The sequence below is a fragment of the Stigmatopora argus genome, chromosome 6 (assembly GCF_051989625.1).
Source record: "Stigmatopora argus isolate UIUO_Sarg chromosome 6, RoL_Sarg_1.0, whole genome shotgun sequence".
Classification (NCBI taxonomy): Eukaryota; Metazoa; Chordata; class Actinopteri; order Syngnathiformes; family Syngnathidae; genus Stigmatopora; species Stigmatopora argus.
In genome coordinates, this window is record NC_135392.1 from 11,325,872 (window position 1) to 11,352,870 (window position 26,999).

At 39.6% G+C, this 26,999-nt stretch overlaps 1 protein-coding gene across 5 annotated transcripts in view; it reads right to left on the reverse strand.

The window, feature by feature from the left end:
- The window catches only part of dlgap4b (discs, large (Drosophila) homolog-associated protein 4b), a 60,504-nt gene that overhangs the window by 10,367 nt on the left and 23,138 nt on the right, over positions 1–26,999 (reverse strand). For 3 of the 5 annotated variants that reach the window (XM_077602455.1, XM_077602454.1, XM_077602457.1), the window contains exons 3-8: positions 13,381–13,429; positions 5,887–7,136; positions 5,497–5,711; positions 4,073–4,174; positions 3,205–3,355; positions 2,205–2,457 (exon numbers count right to left, since the gene is read on the reverse strand). In XM_077602455.1, coding sequence (XP_077458581.1) covers positions 2,205–2,457; positions 3,205–3,355; positions 4,073–4,174; positions 5,497–5,711; positions 5,887–7,083 — 1,918 coding nt within the window. In that variant the 5' untranslated portion in view covers positions 7,084–7,136; positions 13,381–13,429. The remainder of the gene's footprint in view (positions 1–2,204; positions 2,458–3,204; positions 3,356–4,072; positions 4,175–5,496; positions 5,712–5,886; positions 7,137–13,380; positions 13,430–26,999) is intronic. The other 2 variants (XM_077602453.1, XM_077602456.1) reach the window with 2 other exon arrangements.

Here is a 26,999-nt window from a genome sequence, read left to right on the forward strand (position 1 = left end):
TACTATGAATGACATTAATCACTAATGTCATTTGGTAAAAATAATCAACTACTATTTGGCAACTAGCCAGATTTGGGATTTTTGTGTCACAAAAGTGTGACTGCCTGCCCTAAAAACTTATAGGGCAAATACATAATTGTCCCATTTACATATAATAGTGTCAGTGACAGATATGTGAAAATAGTGCTGTCCTTATGTTTGTTGGTGTCAGACAAGCTGCAGGAACAATGATATAGACAAAAGGTTGATTGTGTCGCTCTATTTAACCGTTTAAGCATTGCTTGTCGACTTGTCTGCACTTCTGCATTGTTTAATCTAATCACAGCCACAAAACAATGACAACCGCACATATGACAAACCCCATTGTTATCAACATGATCATCCTTTTAGATAAGACCATAATCCACAATATTGCATCTGAATATCAACAACCAGGCAAAAAGAAAATGCGCATCGTTGAATTACTTCAAAACAATACGTGTTTAACAACTATTATTATTATAAATTAATTTATATATTTATTTAATGTAAAACAAATATGTTCAACCCCCCCACTCAAAAAAAAGACTAAATAGTAGCAAAATAGTGGCATTTTGCCTAAATCTTTTTGATACATCAGCAAATTGGAGATGCGCTAAATGTCATATTACACATAGTAAACATAATTTGCATTGATTTTAACCACGATCCGCCAGTTTCTAAAAAACGATCTTTCAAAAATTCTTCTTACCTTTCTGGGAGTGCCACACAAAAAGCAAAAGACTATAGTGTCAGGAATTAAACTGCAATTTCTTCCAGAATAATATAAATCAAGTGACAGAAGACGCCTAGTTTAGTTTGCCTTTTATTGTTGCAAATTTGCGTGGGGGCGTGGTGGCATAAGGAATGGTGCGTTTAAGTTAACTTAGAACGCCGCAATTCTTTTTAACAAGAAAACCACGACGCGTAATTTAAGAAAGATATTTTATAGAAAAAAAGTTGGAGATAGATAGAATAAAAATGGTTAGCAGTATTTCTGAATTTAAAAATTAAGAAGTAATATAGTTTTTCGCGATATGGACAGAGTTTCAAAAATTCCGGGATCATTGAAAGCAACTATATTGGACTCTAATTTTTAGTCTGACGTATGGTGGCAAGCGCCGCTATGTGGCCGTTAGTGGTAACGTCAACACTGCAGTCAGAAAATACATACCTGGGATTTTTTTTACAGGCAGTTATAGAGCCCCTTTATTTGACTTTGCAAATTTGGTATCCTTCAAGGATTCCCTTTCACATTAAATACTGTATCTCGTGTGGAGTACTGCAGGATACATAGTAAGGGAATTTTTCCTACTAGGATCTTTTTTTATTTTTTAAATTCCTAGAGGTCGACCTAGGAGAAGATACATTTATGTAGTGCAATTGGTTGAGGTTACGAAGGAGGATGCACAGGACAGGCTGAAATGGAAAAAGATCTAGTAGTCATATTTGAATTTTTCCATTGATACCGCTTTTCTGCAAAAGGGTCACAAGCCAATGAAGCTTATCTCACGTTGCAATGAACAGAAGGGAGCATACACATTAGACTCTGCCCGATTCAACAATAGGGAACAAGTAAACAAACAACAATTCACATTTTAACCATGGAGCAGGGCAGCCCTGGTTTAGAGTCTTCCCTACAATACAGCAAGTCTTTATCCAAGGCTTTAATCCCTGAATCCTGAACTATGAAACGGAGGTGCTAACTGGCAATAAACCTTTGCATCCTCTTAAAACACAAAACTATGAAAGAAAATTTAGAATTGCCATATTCTTTGTAGGTGCTGCAAATATAGTTCCATAACTAGATCCATAAGAGGAAGCTCTCTCTCCTTCAGATTGCATGGAAATACAGTAATACCTTGAGATACGAGATTAATGCGTTCCGGGAACGAGCTTGTATGTTGATTTACTCGTATCTCAAATCAATGTTTCCCATAGAAATGAACTAAATGCAAATTAATTCGGTCCCACCCTCTGAAAAAAACACACCAGGAACTAATATTCCGGCATGTGTGTGTGTACTGATTTTTCGTAGGTGGTTGTGGGGGATTAAGATCAATTAAAAATGATAGTCAATAATTGTTGCTCGTCTCTTATTTCTTCCCTCTTTCTAATTGCTATTTTCAGGTAACATTAATTTCTTTTCAACACATGTAGTGTTTTTTTCCCAGTTAGTTACTCACCAGTGCTGTTACCATAGGTGCGAACAGTGCTCTCAGATGGTGGGAGCGAGCCTGAGTCTATGGAGGTCACGTCATCATCTTGAGAGCAGCCAGCCTGGATGGCTCTTAGGTAACTGTGACTGCGGGATCGGAAGCAAGTGGGCATGGTCACGTCTGGAGGCTCTGGGTTGTCCTGAGAATGGGAGCGGGAATCTCGAAATGTGGAATCGGAGCTACGGTCCTCGTAATGATGACTCATGTCCAGGTCCCGAAGCTGCGTGGGAACAGATGAAAGAGATGGTTGCACGTAAACAGGAAGTCAGTATTAACTATGGCATCTGTTTAAAACAGCATTGAAGCCACTGGCGTCAACACAAGCTACTGGACGAACACAGGGGAAGATTAAAAATGCTTTTTATGTATTCGTCCAAACATCAGCCACTAGTTCAGCCATTTTCCCACCTATTCACTATAATGCTTGTCATGGGTGAGATAGAGACGGTTTAGACTTTGTATGAATTAAAGTAAATACATTTTAAGTAGTATGTTGACTTAGCTAACTTACAGTAAGCACAGTACAATGAGAATGTAACCACTCTTTAGTGTAATGGCACTTAAAATGTTCATGTGGATGTTTTTCAGACCATGCTTCTTCCCAAATTCTGAAAATATACCTTATGTTATATCCAAAATGAAAGAAAATACAGAAACTGCGCTTCCGGAAAAGATCCCAGTAATGTGCAAAATGTGGAAATCCTTATTTATATATCATATATTGACACTGCAGTAGTCTATCTTGGAGAATTTTTTTTACACATTACTTGATTTAGAGTGGGAACGTCTGCTTGGAGATAACTTCATGAAATATTCATTTGGTACATTTTATTAAGTGAGGGGGGAAAAAAGTATTCGACGTGAAGCGGTGAAATATAAATTGCCCCAAGAATGCAATTTTTGGACTCACTTGGGTTACTAACAGCACATGAAATGGAACAGCTAACGATCACATTGAAGCACTGACCTGTCCCATGCAGCTCCGTCTTCCTAAAGTGCTGCAGGCTTGTCTGAAGTCATCATCCTCCCAGTGTGGCACAGGTGACCCCGTACCTCCGATGCAGTCAAGATTGTCCAGGCTGCGATTATTGGCGAGCTCTCTGAGTGATGGAAGACAGCTGCAGAGCAGAACAAACAGTTGGCATCAAATAAAAAGACCAAGCAATATCAGGAGTTCATATTTCGAACGGGAAAACAGTTGATGTTGCTATGCGATGATGGGGAAGCAGCAGGAGAGAAAAGCCCAAATTAGCAATGTGAGAACAGAAAGAGAAATGAAATATATATAATCTATGAAATATTTCCTTTTGTGTGTTGCATATACTTCAAATGCAGTTTCAAATTTGGATTATTGGTATACCCTAAGAAAAAAGTACAAAAATAAACTATAGATAGGTTGTTGTATTCAAAGACATTCAGGACACTAACTTTTATGTAAGGGATTTTATCTCACTCCCATATTTCGCCTGAGCAACAACAGACCATGCAAAGCTGGTGAAGATAGATGACGCATAGTCTACTCACTGAGTAAAAATGGCATCAAACAAGCAAAAGAAGATGGTTATGTTCAGCACGAAGAAAAGCTTCTTGTCAATATTATTGTATTGACAGCGGTCACAGTGTGCCTGAGGGACACTATGTCATGTTTACAAGTTATTTGCCAAAAGGGAAACCACACTATTGTAGTGTTCTCCTAAAAGTGCTGAGTAGATAGTAATTACAAGCTTCATGGTGGACAGCTATGAGTGGCAGTATTGCATGGCTTTGCCACCAAAAAAGAAGCAATTTTGTACCCCTGAAATAAATAAAAACACTTATTTGTGCCTATCACTGACCTGGTCATTGACCTGCCCAGTTGGTTGTGGGAGGACACACTGTGGAAGGGTGACCACAGGGCATCCAGCTCCCCTTGAAATAAGGTATAATCCAGTGTTCTGCTACTCTTGCCAGCAGGCCACAAGAGAGCCATTGGTTAGTCATTCATGCATTTACATTTCTACAAAATATGGTGTCAAAATACCAAGGCACATGTTTTGTGCAATTGAACAAATGAGCTAGAAAAAAAATAAATTGAATCGTATAATCCATTGTAAGATCATGGGCAACCTATGTGCATGCCACTTGTTGTCAACAGCAATCACGGAGGTTCAAAGGTCAACACAGACCGGTTTCACATAAACCAAATGAAAACACGTGCACATAAATGTGTTGTCATCAATATGATTGGCAGTAAAAAAGTTGTTTGTTTTTTCAAATGAAAGCATAAAATTACTCATTTGAATCAGTGTTAGACTACAAAAAAATGAAGCGTTAGGGTTAGAGTACAAAAAATAAAGAGAATATTTAAGCACTGCAGCAATTGTAGCCAGAGGCAAAATCTGTTTCTACTTCAGAGGGTTGGGATATGTCCCCTGGACAATGTTTCGGTTTCTATGCAAACATTAAAAGACATGACAGCACTGTCTTCCGTTTTGACAATATTGTGATTGCTACAAAGAACATGTTCTCTTCAGACATTTCATGTGACGTTAACTCAGTATTGCATTGCTGTGCCTTCATCACACATATTGTAGCACGTCTGTTTAGAAAGCCTATTGCATAAGGATTCATACCTTTTGCAATGAAGGTTTGGAATGAATTAAATAGCAGCTTATATAAAGAAAAAAACTATCCTGGAAAATTATAATTCTGCTCCCTTTATGTGTTGCATTTGGCACCTTTAGAGGTTTTTATGTCAGCGGAGACAAGCAGCTGTCTAACTGTGCTGTTTTTATGGTTGTATCTAGATTTCTCACTTTACTAATGAAGTGACTATGTACATCAGGGAGACATAAATCTATGCCAAGAAAAAAGAAGCTTGTTAGGAAACTTTAATGTAAAGATCTCAAATCTAATTTCCTGGAACTTAGTTCTTAAATTATACAAATCATACTAACTACGTAAATGTAAATTGATTTTTTCATGCCCTTGAGTATCTCCCTGTTGTCACTGTGTTCCTAAGATGTTAATTATAGGGGCTTTTAAAATGCTCTTTGAAACTCTCAGTTATAATTATGGCATATTGTTATTAAATGAGTTGAAGTTTTTCTTTCCTCTCAAATGCCTTTGTAACTTGAGAAAAACAATCTTATTAAATGTCTACTCCTGCTTCATGTAACGTTAACTTAACGTGTACTGATTGGAATATCGTTATGAAATTTACAGTATGTGTCTGCAGATTATATTGTAATAGATTTGCTGTTTCAATTGTTGGTCTTACTTGCGTGGGGGTAGTTGGTCGCTCAGAGAATGCTGTGTGGCCCTGAGGTAGCTCTGGCGTCGAGCAGCGGTCTTTGGCGAAGGTTTGGGGCTCCCCTCCGAGTCTTCGCTGTCCTCCATGTCTGCCATGGCCTTCACGTAGCTTCCACTGCGCATCCGCCGACATGGAATTTCATTGGCACCCCCGCTGCGACCTAATGAGCTGCTCCAATCACCCTATCGGCAGCAAAAAATTGCCAAATTTAGTCTCAAAATAGGCTCCGTATTGTCACAACACTCTTGTTACTCTACAGTAGATTCCTTTCATCCTTAAAGGTCACCCTTATTTTTTTTGTTTTCAATGTTCTATTCATACAAACTGGTGCTCAAACATTGTTTTGGCCTCACTTACCCTTCGCCCCACCTGCAGGTAGTTGCAGGTAAGTTCCTGTTGGCATGACTTGGACTTAAGCAGGGACCTATCAAGAGTGGCTGAGCCCTTTTGGATCACTTGCCTTGGCCTGCCCATCGTCATTGCGGACCAGGACCCCGCTTTCATGTAATCATTTTCATTCATTAGCATATTCTCTGGTTCTCCAAGTCCATTACCTCCTCCACTTGGAGGTCCAGCAAGTGTCTGATACTTTATGTCATTGCTGCTTTTAGATGAGCTGATGGTGTTGTAGCCACTATGAATGTATCGATTCTGCACCCCGTGGTTCTCATGGTCCGTGGCACGCCCAATAGTCATCATTGTCATGGTGTTGTGGAAGCTGCTCATGTCACTGCTGTCCAAATCATCGGAGCTCCAGTAACCTGACATGTTGGAGCGCGGTCGTCGCTTGGTAGTGGTTTCAGATTTAGTCCCCCGATCTTTACTTTTGGCTCTGCGGTTATGCTTTCCTCCATCGTCAGTGCCCGAAGAACCACCACCGCTACCTGTGGACCGTCCGTTGATGTTTCCTTTCATTTGGTGGCTCTCCAGTGACTGGGACTTTGCAAAGAGCTTCTGCACGGAGTGTAGCATATAACGAATGCGACCAGGACTGTCTGTACGCTGTTTGCTCGCAGCTAATGCAGATGTTCTATGGAACTGTAAGGTGCTGAAGCCATCTCGACCACCGGGCAGCTGCTTATCAAACTCCGGAAGACTGCGAGGTGACTGGCTCTTGGTCATGTGGTGCGATATGGTAGCTGAACCGCTTGTAATCATAGATGTTCGTCCACTAAGCTCAGCCATGCCCATACCTGATCCCATGCCCATAGACATGGAAGCTCCCAACGTCCCAGGTCTTATTCCACCAATGCCCTCCACGTGTGGGGAGTAGTCTGCGGTGTCGTACGAATTGTAGTGAATCCTGGGGAATGTGCTGCTATTGGACAGCTGGTTATTGAGAGGCAGCAGGCATTCTGGTGGAAGGGAACCTGGATTCGCTGGTGGGTAAAGGTGGGGGTCCATTGTGCCATACTGGTCCATTCTAGGGTTCAGCAAGTAAGGACTCCGGGGTATACTGCTGGTCTTTTGAGGGTAAAGGACCTCAAAGTGGCCAGAGGGAGGTTCACAGGAGTCAGACCGATGTCTGGTATGGCTGGTCCCCAGCCCTTTCATAATGGTGAGGAGGCCCAACCCTCTAGTAGACCGCCAGACCTTTAGGTTGACTCCTAGACCATAGACAAAAAATGGAGAAAATTAGAAAACATACAAAAGCAGTCATGATCTGATTACTACCCACATGCCAGATCACACACATACACACACACACACAAAATGTTGAAGATAAATTTGTTTGGCGGCTATACCAGCAATTCAATGGCTCATACAATGAACATCTGTCCTAGAAGAAATGGAACAATACTATATGAAACAATGATCCCCAGATAGTAGGCCAAAGTGGGCACAATCTCTGGCACTTGACATGAGAGACATCTGCACTATTGTGGGAGAGAATAATACTGAATATGAATATATGAAATCAATATTCTTCTCTGTAAGGAGAACTTATTACAAGATTCAGAGAAGTCAAAGTAAAAGTCAAAGTAAGTGATAGGGGACCTTCAAGGCATATGAAATCAAATAATGTTGAGTTGGAGCCTACTGTGGCTTGCCTACCTACATGCAGCAGATATAACAAGCTTATGCAAGGATGCCATCATCATGATGTGCTATTTCGATTCAGACAAGGTAAAGTGACTCATTTGCTTTAAAACTCCGTTCCTAAAGCTGAACCATGAATTAAAGAAATATATTTGTATACTGGTAGATTGTTAAGTCATGAGAAGGAAAAAAACTTTTTTAGAGGTGTTGCTTTGTTCATAATTTATGTGATTACTATATTTTTAAAACAATGTCCTATCCAGCAGGTGTTGCATGACCTCTAATGTGCCAAAATGAACTGTGCAATGTTTCCTCTGTATATGAATAGGAAAAATATAGGCCTTGATGTCAAGCCCCCATTACTAGCATGCTGCGGGCACAGACTCATTAAGTGTCATTAACACAGCTTCCCTGATTGCCTTCTCCACTGATAGGGTCAAATCCTGTAAATCCTTTTACACCACATTAGCTAACTGCCTCAGATCTCATAGTGGCATGTCACTCAGATAAGCTTAACACACTTCAATATGTCGGTCAATATGGCTCCCAAAGATGTTGGTGATTGGTAGACTATTATGGGAGATGTAGATATAAACTTTATAACTCATAATGGGAAATTTAAATACAGATGTTTTAATTGAAGCAAAAAAGAGGAAGGTATATTGTGGAAAAAGTGCAATATTTCCAGATCGGATTTGAAATATTAATCTATTTTAAGTAGGTGTGTAATGGATGCCAGTGAGGGTTTTGTGTGTAGAACATGAGGAAAAAAATCCCTACATGAAAACTATAGACGGTGCTAGTAGTTGAGCTGCCAACCTCGGCTTTTAGCTCAGTGGTCAGCACGCTCAGCTTCTTAAACAAGAGGTGGTGATGGCGTTTTCGATCTCTGTGTGGGTTAAAAATAAAGGCAGTGGCGTGATGACATCAAACCAGATTGGTGACAGTTGTTCATATCTAAACATTCCAAAATGGCTACAATTGTCACGCAATCAGGTTTGAGAAAGCAAAAAAGAATAAGTGTAATGTAGCTTGAATTTTTCTGAACTAAAACCAGGCAGTGACAATTCATGCTGTTAAATACGATATGCAGAATAACATCAAATCTACAGTAAATAACCCATGATATTAAGGATGCTCAAAAGAGACATTTAACCATCACAAAGGGAATGATCTAGGTCAATCGTCTCTACTCAGTAATACAAATGTTCCGTACATGCAAGAATATGCGTGTGAGCATTCATGGTGTGTGTGTAATCTTACACCCTGCATGGAGCGTCTGGTGGCAGTAGTGTGCACTGGGAAGCTGCAATCTGTTCCTTCAAGGGGGGGTGAGGAGCATTTTGGCAGTGTCCAATTTATGACCTTAGCCGCACTAGGCCAGTTCTTTTCCCTTGCCAGAGAAGAGACATATCACTGAATAAAAAGTCACATTTCACGTCTTATTGAGGTTTTCTGGCACATGTCAAAGCTGAATGTCAGAGAACACTGATGTGCATTTTCTTTTTATGAAGACAGGTTTGTCTCACAGATGGCATTAGGGGTACTTATGACAAACAGTATCATACACGTCACAGATAATTTTCCTCCTTGAAAAATCCTCCGGAGTCGTCATGAATATGTAAATACTTCGTTTTGGGCTGTAGTTATGCAAATGTGATGTTAAATTGTCCACAATAATGCATCTTTGAGGCAGAAAAACATATTGGATAAGGTCAGATATGATCACTAGGTGAGCCTGTGTAAAAGATATCATCCTCTCATATGCGCACTGGTGTGCGGCTTAATTATTTAGAACTGAGTTCATCTGCTCTTCTGGCCTTGAACCTTTGAACACATGGGGAATTTCCAGCCAGTGCATGTGTGTGTGGGCTCACTATATAATGGATTTCAACCTTAGTGTTAAGGAAGAAGCAATGGTGAGAAGCTGCGGCGCGAGTTTGAAGTAAAAATGAAAGCAATCCAGAGGGCCTGAGGAGTTGAACAGCAGCATTGGAAGATCAGAGATGAAGAACAATAAAAGGGTTGAGATCGGGACAGTCTGGAGGACTTCTGACTTAAAAAATGTAATAGTAACCTGAGTTCCAACTAAGAAGTCCTCTGATTTCCCCCAAAAACCTTCTTCTTTTTTTAACCTCTGTAACATTTTCACATTCTTAACTGTGATACACCCATTTTAATCAATAAATGAATGAATCCCTGTGTGGAACGTTAGACCAAACATTAAGGTAGACTTCCTAATGTTAAAAGTTTACTGCAAATGGGATAGATCAATGTGTAATATTAAATAAATGACACACACGTATAGTAGTCTAACCTTGCCCTAATTACACCTCATCTGTTCCATCATTGCTGTGCTCTGGCCTATTTTCACAGCTATAAATTTATCGCCCTCCCCTCTGTTGTGAGAGATAACCCATACTCATTTTAGCCTATCTCCAAAGACCGTTAGGTGGAATGAAGTCAATGAAAGCCTGGTGGCACAGTCTCACGGCCACTGCTGGCAGCCGAGGGTTGTTTCCATGCCCTAATAAACCAGTTTTACTCTGCAAGCGAGCACTCAAAAAGTGTTTTCTGTCAGCTACAGGGCGAATAAATAAATGAATATATAAATAAAATATGCTCGAGTTTCCCCCATACAACTAGTGTTAGCCATTCAGAACTTTAGGCTTAGGCTGAACAGGGTGGAGAAAGCACAAGTTTCATGCAATGCAATTAAAAAATAAAGAAAAACAGTTTTTGTTCACTGTCTGAAATACTATGTAAAGTCAGACTATAATGTTTCTGTTTTAATGGTTTGCATTGTTATTGAGAAGAATTCATTGTACAAAAGATTACTGTTCATTCATAACTCCAATGGCTAAGTGCAGATCCTCATACTTTTCTTTTTTATTTGTGAATTCAAAATGACCATGTGTGAATCTAGTATTTTAGCTGATACGCAAAAACTACTGAAACCATTGGTGCATTTGATAAAATCTTGTCTATCTTGTTTCTCTACCTCAGTTTGACCTTCATAGCACACAAGACAATGTGGGACCTCTGTTTCTTAATCGAGAGCCCTTGAAGGATTCAAACATCAGAGCAAAGTTTGAGTCTTTTTCCCCCAAGCCTGGGCTCAAACTTATGCGCGGGAACTGCTATCGCTAGCCTGTTATGAGCACCAAGGTTTCGCTTCATCCCACCAGTATAATCCTGAAACGTAATCCATTTCAAAATGCCCTTCGAATGACATTCCAAGGCCATAGTTGAGCTCAAAAGATCTTGCAAACTTCACCCAAGGGAAAGTGGTGACACAGTGAGTTCTCTTTCTGCATGTGGCAGGAATCAAAGGGCAGCTAAAAGATCAAATTCCATATTCATGGCTTTCAATTCCCACATGACCTGACGTCACAATAATACTGTAATGGCCGTCTGTCAACCCGCCAACCTGTCAGGAGCCGCTGCCATGACAACAGTCATAAAGCCAAAAGGATTGGCCAACATGGCAGACACTTCCATTTAATATGACATTTAGGAGATGTGATCTATAAACCTTCAGGTCATCTGGCTTATCCCCCAAAGTCATGTAGAGGCTTAATACACAGTACAACCATTTGTAATCTATATTGTCAAACCAAAATGGCAGTCTTTATTGTAGCTTCATTAAATGTTAGTGTTCAATAGAAATATCTCATTACATAAGCATGTGTCTTGAATAAGAAACTGTTAGTATCCAAAGCAACAAAATAACCATCTCCATCCCTGAAAAAAACAAAACAAACAAACAACCACAAAAAAAAACATCACCAATTGACGGACGCCTAACCCGACCTGGACTTGAACCCAGGACCCCAGAGCTGAGGTCGACGCGTTAACCACTCGGCCCACCGGCCGCCATTACTTATAACACACCAACTGATAAAACGCAACAAAGCTTTAGCCTCTGATACGGGGGAGTTGCTTCAATCTTTTCAGCACAGTTTCATGATAAGGGTGTTCCACTTTGATCATAGTGTTGCTGCACTTTCTGCCTTATGTGAATCTGATCATCCCCACGGCAAGTGTTGCGTATCACACGTGGCGTTTGAATTTTCTACAGTGAACATAGTGTGATTCATTGATATTAAGATAAACTACGTATCGTTGAGATAAAAGCCAGAGTCAAATATAACCTCCAGATCCATTTCAAGCTCCCACAGAAGGGCCTATTGTGAGAAGGGATTCAACTTTCATCCGCTCATCCACCATCCAGGGAGACATACCCCAGGAGCCTAACTGAAGGGATGCAAAGGAGCTTTGTGATTGGAGCATTTTGTTATCACCTAAAAACAGCTACACAGCCTGCAGTACCTTCACTTTGACAAGAAACTGCGAATCTATACGCACATGTTTTCAGTCTTCATGTGTGTACTTGAGACCATTAACAAGTGTATTTTAATGCAAATTATCTGTCTTTCAGGGACACGACAAGGACATATTTGTTGTGTGGGACTCAGGAAGGATGAGCAGAAGAGAAAGAAGGACCGTGGCTTGACTATAGGGGATTTATTTATTGACATTGAGGATACATTACGAAGCATAATCCCCAAGTTATAAGACGCGTAGTGCCAATGATTCAGCTTTAAGACTAATAAAAAGGGGATAGAACCCTCTGGAGAGAGAAGTATTTATTTATGGCTGGATTTGTAAAACTTGTCTTCAGTCATATTTAAATAGAATAGACCGGGGTCCTTGAGAGCTCAAGGTGGGAAAAATAAGAAGGACAACATCTGAGAGTGTACAAAGCACAGCAAAAATGTTGCAGGCTCACAAAATGTTTGAACGCATGCCATCAGTACAATACGTATGTATCTGTAAAATCATGCACAACTGGCTGAAGGCAGTTTTGCACGATGATGAAAATCTTTATTTCCAGAATGGTAATAATGGAAGTGAACAATGTGACACATACCAGTGGAGTAGGTGGTGATGCCACTGTATAAACACTTGAGTTGTTTCAGAAGTATAATCAGTTGATTGCAGTTGTGTGCTACTATCAGAAGAAATTTTATTGGTTAAACTGTGCGTGTTGGATCAGTTGAAACAAAAAAAACTGCACCCACTGCTTCCCTTGGGGAACTAGTTTGAAGAATGTTTTGCCTTTTCTTGAACAAATATAAGCCCAAATTCTGGCCCTTTCAAATGAGAACACAAATGAACAACCAACTATTTCCCGATATTGATGATCTTAATCTGACAAGTACATAAATCACACCTTTAGAGTAAAGAGCTGTCAAAAAACATTAGTTAGTAAGACAAGAGTGATTAACGACATGGAAAATGAATGATATTGTCATGTTGTTAGGTATAATGAGGTTAGTACGTAAAGGAGAAACACATTACGTAAGGAAGTAATGTTGATTTTTTAGAAGGATAGGAGTTTGCAGTTGGTCTTTCAAAAGTGACTTCAACCAATACTTTCAAATTTCATGATGCCTTATACATTAGAGCCTGAACTTCAAGGTTTATACATATCCAGTCATAATATTTGAAAGTCAAGCAAGGGAAGGCTCTCCAAAATGTACTGGTAAGCCTCACTGCTATTGACATCGCCTCAAGCCCTCCTCGTGCTACGGATGAAATATTTCTAAAACAGGAAACTGAGAGGAAGATTGTGTTTGAAATAAGAATGTGACTTTCTCTTCCTCCAGTCCTCTTTGAGGTCCTGTCAGGGGGTTTGCGGGGAATACATATAAGCAATCTAAATATTGTAGCCAGTTCGCGATCAAGATATTCCATCAATATTGCTACCTGTTTAAGTTTCATTTAAAAAAAACATGAGCAACTTACATTGGCAGTTCATTTAAATGAAGCCTTGATGTGAACGTGTACAGGTTTCCTGTAAGAGAAAAGGTGATATTAACAAGCTACATCATAACATTGACATGCCTGACTTGCCAGAAAAACAAACCCATCTAAGGATAAAGAAGCATTTTCATGCATATTATTAACTGTGCTCGAATAATCAGATTGTGGGCTCAACCGCTTGAGGCCAAGGCATGTTTAGGTTGTGGGAAGGAACAATTTATTTTTTACATTACTTTCCTCCTATCATCTCTATAGCATTTTTTAATCTCAGCAAACTCCCACTTATACGTATTCCGCTGACTTTTATAATACCTTCAGTGTTTGAGATGCCATGAAAATGTTTAATTTGGACTCCTATCAACCCCATAACTGAGCTGACATTCTTACTACGTGCCATGTATATATCACCACTATACACTCAGGGGGATTGACTTTCTGGGAAAAGATTTTGCCACAGCATCGGTATTTGTGTGTGAGCCTATTCTAGTGGACGAAAGGCAGACTACACACTAGACTGGTCACCATTCAGGCGTAGGGCTCCCTCAAAAACAGACGACCATTCGCACTCACAATCATACCGCCATCAGCCGGAATCGAGCCAACGCCTGAGTGAAACACTACACTATCAGGCGGATAATGTGAATATACAGTCATATGTATTTATTTTTACAGTACATACATCGTATATATTGCATACCAAGATACGTATAGAGAAATACGAGGAGACTATCTACTAATAATAAGAATCAGAAAAAAAATGTTGCTCTGTAAAAAACATATCATCAAAACCGAGACCGGACGTTTCGTCAAAAGACGTTTGGTCCCCGGACGTTTGGTCCCCGAACGTTGGGTCGACCGGACGTTTGGTAGACCGGACGTTTGGTAGAACAGACGTTTGGTAGAACGGACATTTGGTCGCCGGGTTCAATCGCTGTCAAATTATGACAGAGTTTACTGTTGATATTTTGATATTAGATATTTAGATATTAAACTCTCTCTCTCTCTCTCTCGCTCACTCTCATGATTATAATTTTCAGAGCTGGTTTCAACAGTAACAACCCGGCGACCAAACGTCCGTTCTACCAAACGTTCGTTCTTCCAAACGTCCGTTCTACCAACCAAACGTCCGGTCGACCAAATGTCCGGTCGACCAAACGTCCGGTCGACCAAACGTCCGGTCGACCAAACGTCCGGGGACCAAACGTCTTTCGATGAAACGTCCGAGTACCCAAGAAAACATAGATGAATACATTCAGGGACTTGCAAGCCACCAAGACTTTCAGTCAGTGCTATGATTTTGTAAACAATCAAAGGAGAAAAGGCTTTCAAATATTCTAATTAATGATGGATATCTCATTCACACAATTTATGCCAAACAACAAGCACCGTAAACATTACAACAAAGTGCTACTCAGCTTTCTCATCGTATATAACACCCACTTATCAGCTCACATTGAACACGTCCAAAAAATAAACTTATGTGCTCATCAGATATTTTGGAAAGTAAACAAAAAAAGAAAATGGCTTTCAAGTGTAGTCATAATCAGTGACCTGCTTAGTCACCATTGCTGTTTTTGCTTTCCGACCTTGGTTTGCATGCAACAACACAAGCGCGTCGAGTTGGGCTGTCAGGGCTCACCCACTGTCGTGAGATTCTACTTTAGGGGTTTCACTTTTTCCGTTTCAAGTTTTTTCACCAAACCACGTTGATCGAAGAAAAGCTTCTTTCAATATTGTAATATAATAAAATTCCTGAGCAATAGAACCGTTGTGCTGTAAAAGGCAGTCTATTTCATTCATATGATTCTCATATTTATACTTGAACTTTGTTTGAATTATATATTTTTATATTTGCTATCGACTTTTAGCTGTTTTTAGTATTTCTTTTTATAATCGAAGAAAAGCTTCTTTCAATATTGTAATATAATAAAATTCCTGAGCAATAGAACTGTTGTGCTGTAAAAGGCAGTCTATTTCATTCATATGATTCTCATATTTATACTTGAACTTTGTTTGAATTATATATTTTTATATTTGCGATAGACTTTTAGCTATTTTTAGTATTTATTTTTATAATTATACATTTCCAATCTTCCACACAGAGGGAGATGTTTCCAAATCTGCAACTTGCTGTGAAATGACAATAAAGAGCAGTCATATTCTCATTCCAAACTAAAATTGACCCCAAAAAGCAGAACTCTTTGCCTTTTATCAACTGCCTCAGTCTATTATGTAGCTGCATGAGAGGTGATGACAAAACATTCTTGATACACCACTGCTAAGTGTAGACATTGTAGAAACATTTTCCCTTTGTAGCGTTCCACTTTGATTTTTGAGAGTGATTTGACCTTTAAAAACAAAATGTCAAGAAACTCATACAGAAAGCATCCACACCTCTTAGCTGTGCTAACAAAACTGAAGGTCATACTCAAAAGCTTTAAAATCTATACATAGAAACCAAACAAAGAATCGCCAAACAATGAATGGCAGGATATTACGCATACAACATGCCATAATCACATATTTCTTGATAAATTTGTATTAATTCTTGGTAAATGAATCCATCTAATCAATATTCAATTCAAGAGTAGAATTACTCCCAAGAACAGAGAGTGATAATGTTCAGGCCATTACTTTCAAGTAGTTTGTGGTGTTCTTTGAGCAGATGGGAAATGATTTGAGTGCGACCTTACTAGTTGAGGCAGCGTGACATTTTCAGAAGGAAACGCATGCCCATCCCGAAAACTCTAAACTTGTTCTAATTGCAGTCATGACTCAGTGCCATAGTGACGACTGGATTAAATGTAGCAATCTTGATCTAATTGGATCTGTGTGTGTGTGTGTTTGTGTGTGTTTGTGTAAATTATTAAAAGATGTATCTTATAACTTACCTTTGCGTAACAAGAAAAGTATTTCATAGAATTTGAAACAAATTTGTGTACCAACAAATAATTATAATTGACATTATATTTGATAGGACCATCTTTAGGAAATGGATCAGTTAGTCATACATTGACAGAGTAATAAAGATTAGATTTTATACGTCTGGAGTAGAGGTTGCTGTGAGATGTTTGTACGGTTTAGTGGGTTTCTTACTGTCTTTTCATCATTTAAATCGATTCCATGTAATGAGAACGTATTAGCACATCAAGCCCTTGTTTAGCTATTAGTCGAATCAATACAGTATATGCAACAGTTTTTGTACACAAGGTATTGTAAGCGGGCAGACGTCATTGATCCCTCAGTTTATGCCTGAAAGCCTCAAAGTTGCCTCAAAGTTTTAATGCAACATACACTAACCATTCCTAGAGTATATGCTACCATGCCGCTTTCAGCTACTTAACCACCTCTCAGTTGTGGACAGCCAAGTGGCAGACGGAGTAAATAGGGACTGCTGTTGAAATATAGGCCGACAGTGACCACAGCACGATTGCTCTGCAGGACCTGGCTCCAGAGAGACCAATAAGTAGACGGACACACCAACCCACAAATAACACACACATGAAAGCACATACACATCAAACATGATGTTCATGCGTGGATGGATAATCATGAAGCTCACTCATTTACACACCAAGCTAGAGGAGCAAGTCGAAGCACCTGTCATTCATGGCTGCCACTCTCAAGAGGATATGCGCGAGGAAAACAACAGTGTGATTTGGAAAACACGAGTATAGAGGGTGGATTAGTAAAATCAATTACTTTACAATGTGATTTTTTTCCTCCTTCTAGAATACTGGTTGTGGTGTGTGGATGTTTTATGGACTATATAATATCTCCTATATTAATCTTAATCACAATTCCTTTTTTTGTAACAATTTTCTCGCCCCTTTTGCGTGTTCACACAAGAACCCTGAAAATTACTCAACCCCTTACACTGCGGTTGTAATTTCTTGCTGCTATCATGTGTTGCATTTATGAAGATAAATGAGCCTTTGCTAAAAGAAGCCAAACCATTTTTACCTCCAATGAGTTGCACAAATGAGCTGTGTTTGACAAACACTATCTTTTATCATGTAAAAGTATTTGGTAAAATCTTTGTTTCATCAATTTATATCTCTTTTTATGGGCAAATTCAAACCAGGCTTTCCTAATCTTGCTGCTGGTTAGTGGGTTTTAACTTCGGGTACACCCGCAAAACTATTCATGATGAAGTTTGGAGTTGTTGATATTATAGTATTGCATACCTGTCAACCTCTGCCGATAACTGCCCTTATAAATGATTATGATTCCCCCCCAAAAAACCTTACAAACACCGTACGAGTCATACGGTGTTTGTAAGGTTTTTGGGGGGTTTGTAAGAGGAATCATAATCATTTATAAGGGCAGTTATCGGCAGAGGTTGACAGGTATGGTATTGTCAATGACCGATACTGGGGAAGGCAAAAAACATTAAAATAATGATTTGCAAATTTGGCTTCATCTACATGTAGAAATATTCACTTACAGTGAAGGAGGCATGTAAAACGAGCATTCCAGACAGCTGATTCAGCTCCTTGAATGTCTGAAAAAAGAACACCCAGCTGTTTCAATATGCTGCAAAGTATAGTTATTGGTTGGCTGACGTATGGGCTGCCCACATATGGATGATATGTGGCTTTAGGCCAGCAGTGTCTTCTTATGTAATGCTGTCAGCAAGTTGCTGAACAACAACATGTTACAGCTGCCAGCCAAGCCCAACAAGATGAGTCCAGGTCGGAGTGATTTGCTCAATCTGCCCCCTTATAGGGTTGCAGAATCGTGGTGTAGTCCACCGTGCCTGCGGTTCACTACTACCAATGTGAATAGTGTGTGCTTTAACCTAAAGGATAATCACTTTAGATTAAAACAGGATATTTATAATTATAATACTGCATTACCACTCCATAGTACTAGGTCATCTTCGGTTTATTGGACTTGCCAGTGTTTGTGGCTTGTTATTTCACATGACTACATCAGTTGGAAAAATACAGAGGAGAATGGCATTCCCTGCAGCAAAATGGGGGCAGTGAGTAAAGTACTGAACTGTCCGGAACCTGAACATTTCCCAATGTCCTGGGCCTAAAGTGGCCTGACAGCACTATGAGAGAACTTCCCGGGTGGTGAAATAGTGGTCTGCGCGTCCTCGCTTGTATTGTAGTGGCCCACGTTTGATTCCTGCCGGTTGTGTGAAGAACGGCATCCGGTGGAAAACTTATGCCAAATCTATCATGCAAATTGACTGTTTTGCTGTGGCGCTCCCTGAGAGGATAAGCCAAGAGGTCATTCGTTAATATTAGTTTGAACAATCTATGTGGCTAAAATCGTCATTAAATCATGAAGTTGATGAAACCATGAAGTGATGCAAAGACTAACTACAGTATACAAGTACACGAATCACATAGAAAATAGATTTGCCACCAAATGAAAGGGCAAACCGTTAGTTATATATCCTTATATCCTACAGTAACTGGGTAATCAGCTTGAGAATTTATTGTTAGAGCACATGTATTTCTAATATGCTGTCATAAAAAAGCGTCAATATTGAAGTTCGTTGAAACTATGGAGTAGAAATTGGCAATAGATGTGTGTGATATCTTTGTAATTCTCTGTGCAACTGTTAAAATTCAATAAGATATTCTTAATGGAAGTCTTTAGAGCAGTTTATGACTCTCTGGAGACATTTTGCAGGCCTTCAGTGGGAGAATTAGATCCATGCACAAATTTGAGGAAGTTACATTCAATAATGGCCCATTAAGAGGCAAAGCATTAACGATGATGTAATTACCACTCTCTGGAATATGGCCGACGGTACTGTCAACAACCTGGCTATGGCAGTAATTCTCAATTTAACATTGTGCATATTATGTTAACACAGTCACTGGCGGCAAAAAATCCCAAATTTCATTCCCTCTTTGCCGTTGTGATTTCGTTAGCCTTGCACACAACCCCAGCATGCACTGACAACACCAAAAAGAGAATACAAAGCAAAGTAGGCAAGGTAGATTAAACTAACTGAAAGAAATGGTGTGCCGCCAGCATCTGACTAGATGGCCCCAAAGCACGGGTGGCAAAAGATGGATAGATGTCGCTTGAGACGCTTGCATTAGAGGAGGGAATTGGATTTTTCAGAAACTAAAGAAGACGGATGGCCGCATAGCTAACTGTCTCATCAGTGTGGCTCTCAACTCTGTTAGAGATCTGCTTGGAATGAAGGCCACCTTGTCACATTTAACAGACGGGAAGGCAGGACACATTGGAAAGTGGAACTAGAACAGGGTGGCCTCCTGTGAAATCCCATGGGTTCCTCTCAGATGAGACAATTTCGGCAGTCCGTCTAACCCTGTTCTGTTAGCATAGCACAATGCTACAAAAATATCTTTTTACTCATCTTATATTGCTAACTTGTGAATATTAGTATATTCTTCACACTTCCATTGAACCCCATTGTTACATTGTTGTGCCATGTTGCTGAAAGATTCTGTGGTAAATATTGAAACACGTATATATAAAAATGCGACAAATAAATATAATAAGACTACTACTACGCTTTCTCATAAAAAATAAAATGTCAAACCATGCACAATGAAAAAAAAACAGTATCATCCTTTTGTCCTCTGTGAATGACTTAATAAAGAGGTCATTTGCTGACATTTCAAGGACATTTGACATAAATTGCATACACTATATTTACCACCTTAGACATAATCTGACATGTCCTACGGTGCCATGTAATTAGCATAAGAGCCTCAAGGTCATCACAGGCTGGATTCCCTAAAGAGAAGTGGTGTCAGAAGTGACTTTTTATGCTCATTGATTCAGAAAGGGAGCATGGTCGTTTCACTGTAAGTACTATGCAATAATTCAATAAACACAACAATCCAATTATAGTTGTACGCCTATTTTCTTGCGGATAACATCTACATCATGCATTGCAGGAGATAAGCACTATAAAAGAACACATTGGGATTGAATGGCATGGATAAGAATCTAGGGAAAGTGTAGAATGAGCTCAGTATGCTTTTAACCCAAAGCCAGTCTATAAATTTTGCACGCATGGCCTGCATTTTGCTTGCTGTGTGAGCGCAGCCTTAAAATGAAATGAAATACACATCTGGACTATCTTCAATGACTGGCACTAACATCTGCTCAAGCACACTGGCAACAATATTGCGTGCTAATGTTTCTCCAAAAATACACTAACACCTAGTTCTTGCTGGAAAATAACAAAGATCACAGTTTGTTTTTATTTTATTAGAAGGGATACACTACTGTTGAAGATGTGTGAAGATTCAGTTGTATTTTAACAGCTGTGTGAGCTTAATGGGAGAAACATCAATTTTTCTATAAACCCTGGTGAGCGAAGTCAATGCAAGATGGCATTGGGCAGAAGGCTAGTCACGGGCTAAAACGATTCATTAATTTATTTATCTCCTCAGATGGAAAGGCCCTACCTCCATTCCTGGCTGTTCTGGTGGCAAAAAGCTGTGCTAGGCAATATACAGGTGCGTGGGGTGAGCAGTGACTCATATGAATGAGAAAAACGGACATTCATGAAATGATTGATGTCAAAATAGATGCCAAGTAGGCTGTAATTTTACACATTTTGTGTATCAACACCAAAGAATGGCATAAACAATCCAAACGATTACAGGAAACCACTTTCAACTTGCAGAAATACATAGTATAATATAGAAAAATCATGCAATATATTTTCACAGAGCAATACTTTTACATGTATGCAATAGATGCTATATATAGGTGCACACTATTGTACATTTTCAGCATAAGAAAACAAACCTATTCCTACACAATATCCACAAAACACACAAATTATGTGTGCAGGATTCCTTTTTTGAGGGAGATTTTCTCCTTCTCAAAACAGAAGGGTCGCGGGGGGTGCTGGAGCCTGAATCAGTGGCCAGCCGATCGCAGGGCACAAGGAGACAGACAACCATGAACACTCACACCCATACCTCAGGGCAATTTAGTGTCCAATCAGCTTACCATGCATGTTTTTGGAATGTGGGAGGAAACCGGAGTACCCGGAGGAAACCTGCGCAGGCTTGGGGAAAACATGCAAACTCCACACAGATGGACATGACATGGATTTGAACCCAGCACCCCAGAGCTGTGAGGCCAACGCGCTAACCACTTGCCCCACCGGGCCGCCCAATATTTATGGTATCTAGGCAGTAAAAAAAGTATCTCATAGTTCTTGCTTTGGACAATATTTTCTCAAGCTGAGCATGTACACTGGAATAGAAAACGGGTCTAATTGATCTTCTCAAATGCCACATTAGGAAACACATTCTAGGGGGTCATAAATTGAGTTGATGTGAGTTAAAGTGCAAGATTAAAAAGATACATTTAGTATTTTCTAATCTGAACCCATTTCAACCATTTTTCTTATTAATACAAATGTTCCTCTTTTTTGAGAAAAAGTAGAGTTCTGTTCCTGCAATGAAAAAAAATAGGACTGCTACTGCCCTCGGCTTTCCTTTAATTTTCCACTTCACATCCTGAGTCAGAACGAGGAAATAGGACCAAAAATATAACGCTGCAGCCTCTGATAGAAAAAACAGCATCAATCTGGAGGTATGATTCTGAGTGAATTCACAGATTGAAAGGGAAACAAAATACCTCACTGGGGGATTATTTAGAAAAGTGGATCACTTCCAACGGGCTAGTATTGGTGCTTACATACATGCAGGTGAGGAACATGCAACTATCACTAGCACGATGACACTTGCTCATGCAGTTGGTTCATTTCCAGGGAATCAAATCCAAGTTGATCTTAATGGCAGTTCTCTATACTGTTTTGTTGTGTTGCAGGTTTGTGCGAGCATAATGCAGGCAGCACGTCAGCCGTGAGCTTGACAGGATTGCTCGCTTTCACCACTCACCAAGCCTAAACACATCACATTTAAATTGCTAAGCAGAACTGAATATGTCAACCATAACCACATAAACGCTATTAGTCCTCTTTAAAGTAAATCACAGAAGCAGTGGGATGTTTCTTTGGAGAATTATCTCCATGAAAGTAATCCTTGTCATTTGTGAAAATAGACTCACTACCTCCCACTTTTTCTCTCCTTATATCACTCCTAACTCGCCAGTGCCCCTGAAAGCCCTGACCCTAATGAGGCGTTTCCTTTGCTTTTTGCATTGATGTGCCAAAACAACAACCCAAAACAGGTCTCTGTGCTGTCTGCGATGTTCTTTCTACTCTCGCCTCTTTGCTATATCCTCTCTTCCACCCTGTGCGGCTGAATAAAGCTCTTTAAAGATGCCTGGGGGCTTAACCACGTTGACATTATTACACAAGCATGTCTCACTCAAAGCAATCCCAAGCCAATTGAGACGCTTACATCTTCGCCATGGTAGCTTTACTAAAGATGCAAGAAGGCCTTGGCCTATTGAGGTGACCAAACATCAGTCAGTCAGGTCAATTTCAACGAGTAAAGAATTTACATTTAGTGCATAGTTTATTTCATCAAGTGCTTAAGGAGCAGCTTATAATAATTTATGATTCAAAAATTGCAATTTGTGTTTCATTTAATCTATGCTTTCTTAAGTCTTTTTGATGTGTGAAACTTTGAAGCAGCATCCAGTAAAACTGGTTGCCAAAAATGGCACTGCAAACCAGGGCATGCTAAAAATTATTTAAATAAAGCAAGACATATGTTTAATATATTTTAGATTTTTTTAAAATTCGCAGTCATTTTGCGTTCTGCTTATCCTCACAAGAGTCGTGGGGATTTTGCAGGCTGGAATAGTGGTTAGTTCGTCCGGCTCAACATTCGGAGATCCAGTTCAACCCTCGGTGAGTTACGACCTTCCTGTGTGGTGTTTGCAAGTTCTCCCCAGGCCTGTGTGGGTTTTCTCCTGGTTACTTTGTTTCCTCCCAAATCCCCAAAACATGCATGAAAGTCTAGTTGAACACTCTAAATTAAAAGTATGAGTGAGAGCGTGAATGTCAATTTGTCTTATTTCACCCTGTGATTGGCTGGCTACCAATTCAGGGTCTCCTACCGACTGCCCAACGTCGGCTGGGATAGGCTCCAGCACCCCAATGACCCTGGATAAGCGGAACGGAAAATTAATGAACGAAAATTGCTTTTTCCACTTGCTTATATCAAATATGCACCTAATTATAATAGGCTGGGGTCAAATGATTAAAAAATGAACTAATATTTTACAGTGTATTCTTAACTCTAATGGGTATTTTTCTCTTGAGGCACTAACTGAATCTTTTGTGCCATCACACGTTATGCTGGAGCCATAATTTAAAAAGAATAGTGGACCTAGATTGCAGAAAATGAAAAGTCGTGCCTTTACAAGTGTCCGTATGCCAGAGTACGCTGGGTAAAACTGAACTGTCAGCTTGAGTTTTGTAAAGATCGAGATTTCAATGCAGGGAAACCAAATGCATGTTGAAGGCAAAGGCAGAGTCACAGTGGCCCCAGAAAATCATTAGGACTGTGTTTCTCTCTTAACCTGCATACACTAGCCTTATAGTGGTACCTTGAAACTCATTAGTTAAATTGACTCTCATGCTGTTTTAGTAACACGATACAACGCCATTCGACTCTGTGTGATAAATATTGCCCACGAAACATAGATTGCAGTTTGGTCCCTCGCTTCTCTTTACGAGGTTTTGGAGTTTTTTCTGGCGCAATTGTGGGATTTAGATCCAGGCATGTTATTGTTTTCTCCGGGCTTGTGAACCACTTCGAGACTGTTTTGTCAATAACAGCAATATAAAAACAATAAACGTTAGTTCACTCTCGGGTGGAGTCAGTAAGGGGCAATTTTCATGCACAGGAGACTGATTATTTCAGTTTATACATTATACTAAGCTATTTTATACTATACTAGTTTATAGTCTTAACAGTTCAAATAATTTGTTGAGCTATACACTATGAGATGAATGATTGTTAAGAATCGACAGTGAAAAGAGATTCATGAAGGTGGCTAATATCTACCGTAATTTCATTTTATTTTGGACGTCAGCCACATACAGTGGAAGCTTGACAACAATCGAAGACTACGTAATGGTAGAACTTCTTTGTACTGCCATCCAAAGTAAGTGAGGTCTTTGGAATGTGTTGCCAAGACATGTTGAATTACTTCTATAGTTTCTCATCTCTCATCTTGCTTCAATATGTTCTGTCAAAGTAATTCAGAGTGAGTATTTTGAACTACTAGTCATTCATAGGCAATCACTAATGATGTACATGAACCTTGCCAGTGTGGGTGGAAGGATGAGACAGTTTCCTGCATCCTACTGTTATTGCAGCTCTCCACCTCCACCCTCACATATAAAAATACATGACCTGCTAAACACAGAAAGTAACACTAATGCAGTCGTATTATTTGCGAGCAGAGCTCCAGATGTCTAGGAAACATGAGGCTCTCTTTGGTTCTAGAAATTCTACCAAAGACTTCAAGCTTCAGAAAGAAGTTGACATAGAATTGTGTCTTTATGATTCATTGTGTAAGACCTGGGAGAATTAAGAACAGAATATTTTTGGGAACATGCCAGCACTGTATGCTTCCCACATCTATTTAATAAATTCAGGTTTGCAGTTGTAATCCCACATCAAATGCATTAAAGCACAAAATTGGGTCACAATGAGTTCTGATTTTCAGTGAAAACGATTATACACTGTTAACAATGGACACATTCTCAAAGCCGCCGATGGCATATTAAACCATATCTATTGGCAACATTGATCAAATCCATTAAATTCTGCGGTATTCTATACTTCCCTGACGTCAGAATATTTGTGATTGAGCCAAAACTGCATCCTTCATCAAACAAAAATATTTTTTGTCTATATTTTCTGTGAATCCCACCAACATAAACACATCTAATTTCGGAAATGTGCATGTACCTCTGGCTAATTTATTACTATTTGAAGGGCCAGATGGGATACTCAACTAACACACAATCACGCCAGACCAACACACAAACATCCAAACACCAGATGTGCTACTCCATTCCCTCACTACAGGCCACTGGATGGAATCTATGGCCGCACTTAGAAAATGGCACATTCACAGGCACGCAACAAAATGCTGCCACCCATCCTCATCCTTAAGTACACCATCACTATTTCCAGCCTTTAAACTCCCACATGAAGAGTAGACGGCAGGTGGTTTAAAATCCTGAGCCAGACACAGTCACCCATCACATTTCCAGAAAAGCTAAAGTGCAACATGGGTCCTCTGCATCAACTGGTGCACTTACAGTAGGGATGGAATGTGAGGCAATGGGGGGAAAAAGAAAAAAAGAAAAGGGCCATCACAGATGGATGAGACACGTATAATGGTGCTGGGAAAGGAGAGGAAGTGGAACAAGGTCAGCTTGATGAGATGACAACAGCAGGAGGATAGAAAAGAACCAGGATAAAACTGGGATGTGACACAATGACCCTAGGTGAGCTAGTGCGAGTGGTGTGCCAGGACATGGATGAATAACTTTGCAACATTAAGGCAAGGATATCCAAAATTGGAGTGCTTTGAAAAAGCTTTGCACATGGCTCGACATCCTGTGGTGACGTGTTGATGATGCCAAAACTGTACTTGTGGCCAGATGACGTGGCCTTAATCTGCCCCGGCGGGTTTATTTACCATTTAAAACTGTTAGCCCTTTGAAAATCACAACCACCACGTTAGCCCTTTGGAAATCACAACTACAGAACACAAAGCAAAAATAGCAGCAGCATCTTCAACTTTGATTTAGTATGCATTCAATGCTAGAAGTAACTATTGATTGCCATATAAGTATAATTGCCCTTTTCTTTCCACATATTTTGGACCATGAGATGTTAATCTCTGGGAAACAAAAGCCCGTCTCTTATCTGTGCGGTGTGATTTGAGATCAGATGGTGGGGGAAAAGATGAAATGTGTATTTTTGCGCAGGTAGACTCCTGTCTTCGAATTCAACAATGTGTTAGAAAAAGAGTCAAAGGCTGGATAAATCTTTCCAGGCTCATGCAAATGAGGTCTCCTGAGGTGCAGTTTGAAAAGTTTGGTTTCCACTTTTTGGTTGATTGGAATTCATAGCATTATACCACAGTACTGACGATGTGATATTGTGCATATAATACTTGCAAATGTCTAATGGGTGTTTGATCTTTTTCCTGGATATGAATGAACACCTAATGATAACATTTATGGCAGAACTGGAGCAAAATTACATTTATCCCACGTTTTGAATTCTCTACTCCTTAAGGAGGATTTAAGGTGCACAAAAGTGTCTCGGATAAGGTCTTGTTCACAGCTCAACCCTTCTCTTAAGTCTAAAGGAGTAATGGAAATCTATATTGTACAAGTGGTTAATTCTCTACATGGACACGATAAGAAAAGATTTAATTAGAACTATTCCAAAGTAACTAAAAAATTCTTGGGAAAGTTGCTAAAAGGAGTTTTTCAAGTGGTCATGACAAGGTAAAAATAGGACTACTACTTGAAAAAGCAAGGAACTACGCAGAAGCAAAATTAACATTTATGTACATGAAAACAACAGAAGAAAATTAACTTGTACATCAGCAAATGCTAAAGACAAGATGTTAGTATAATAAGACAAAAGGATGTTAATAACAAAAGGGTGCAATTAGCCACTTCATGACTT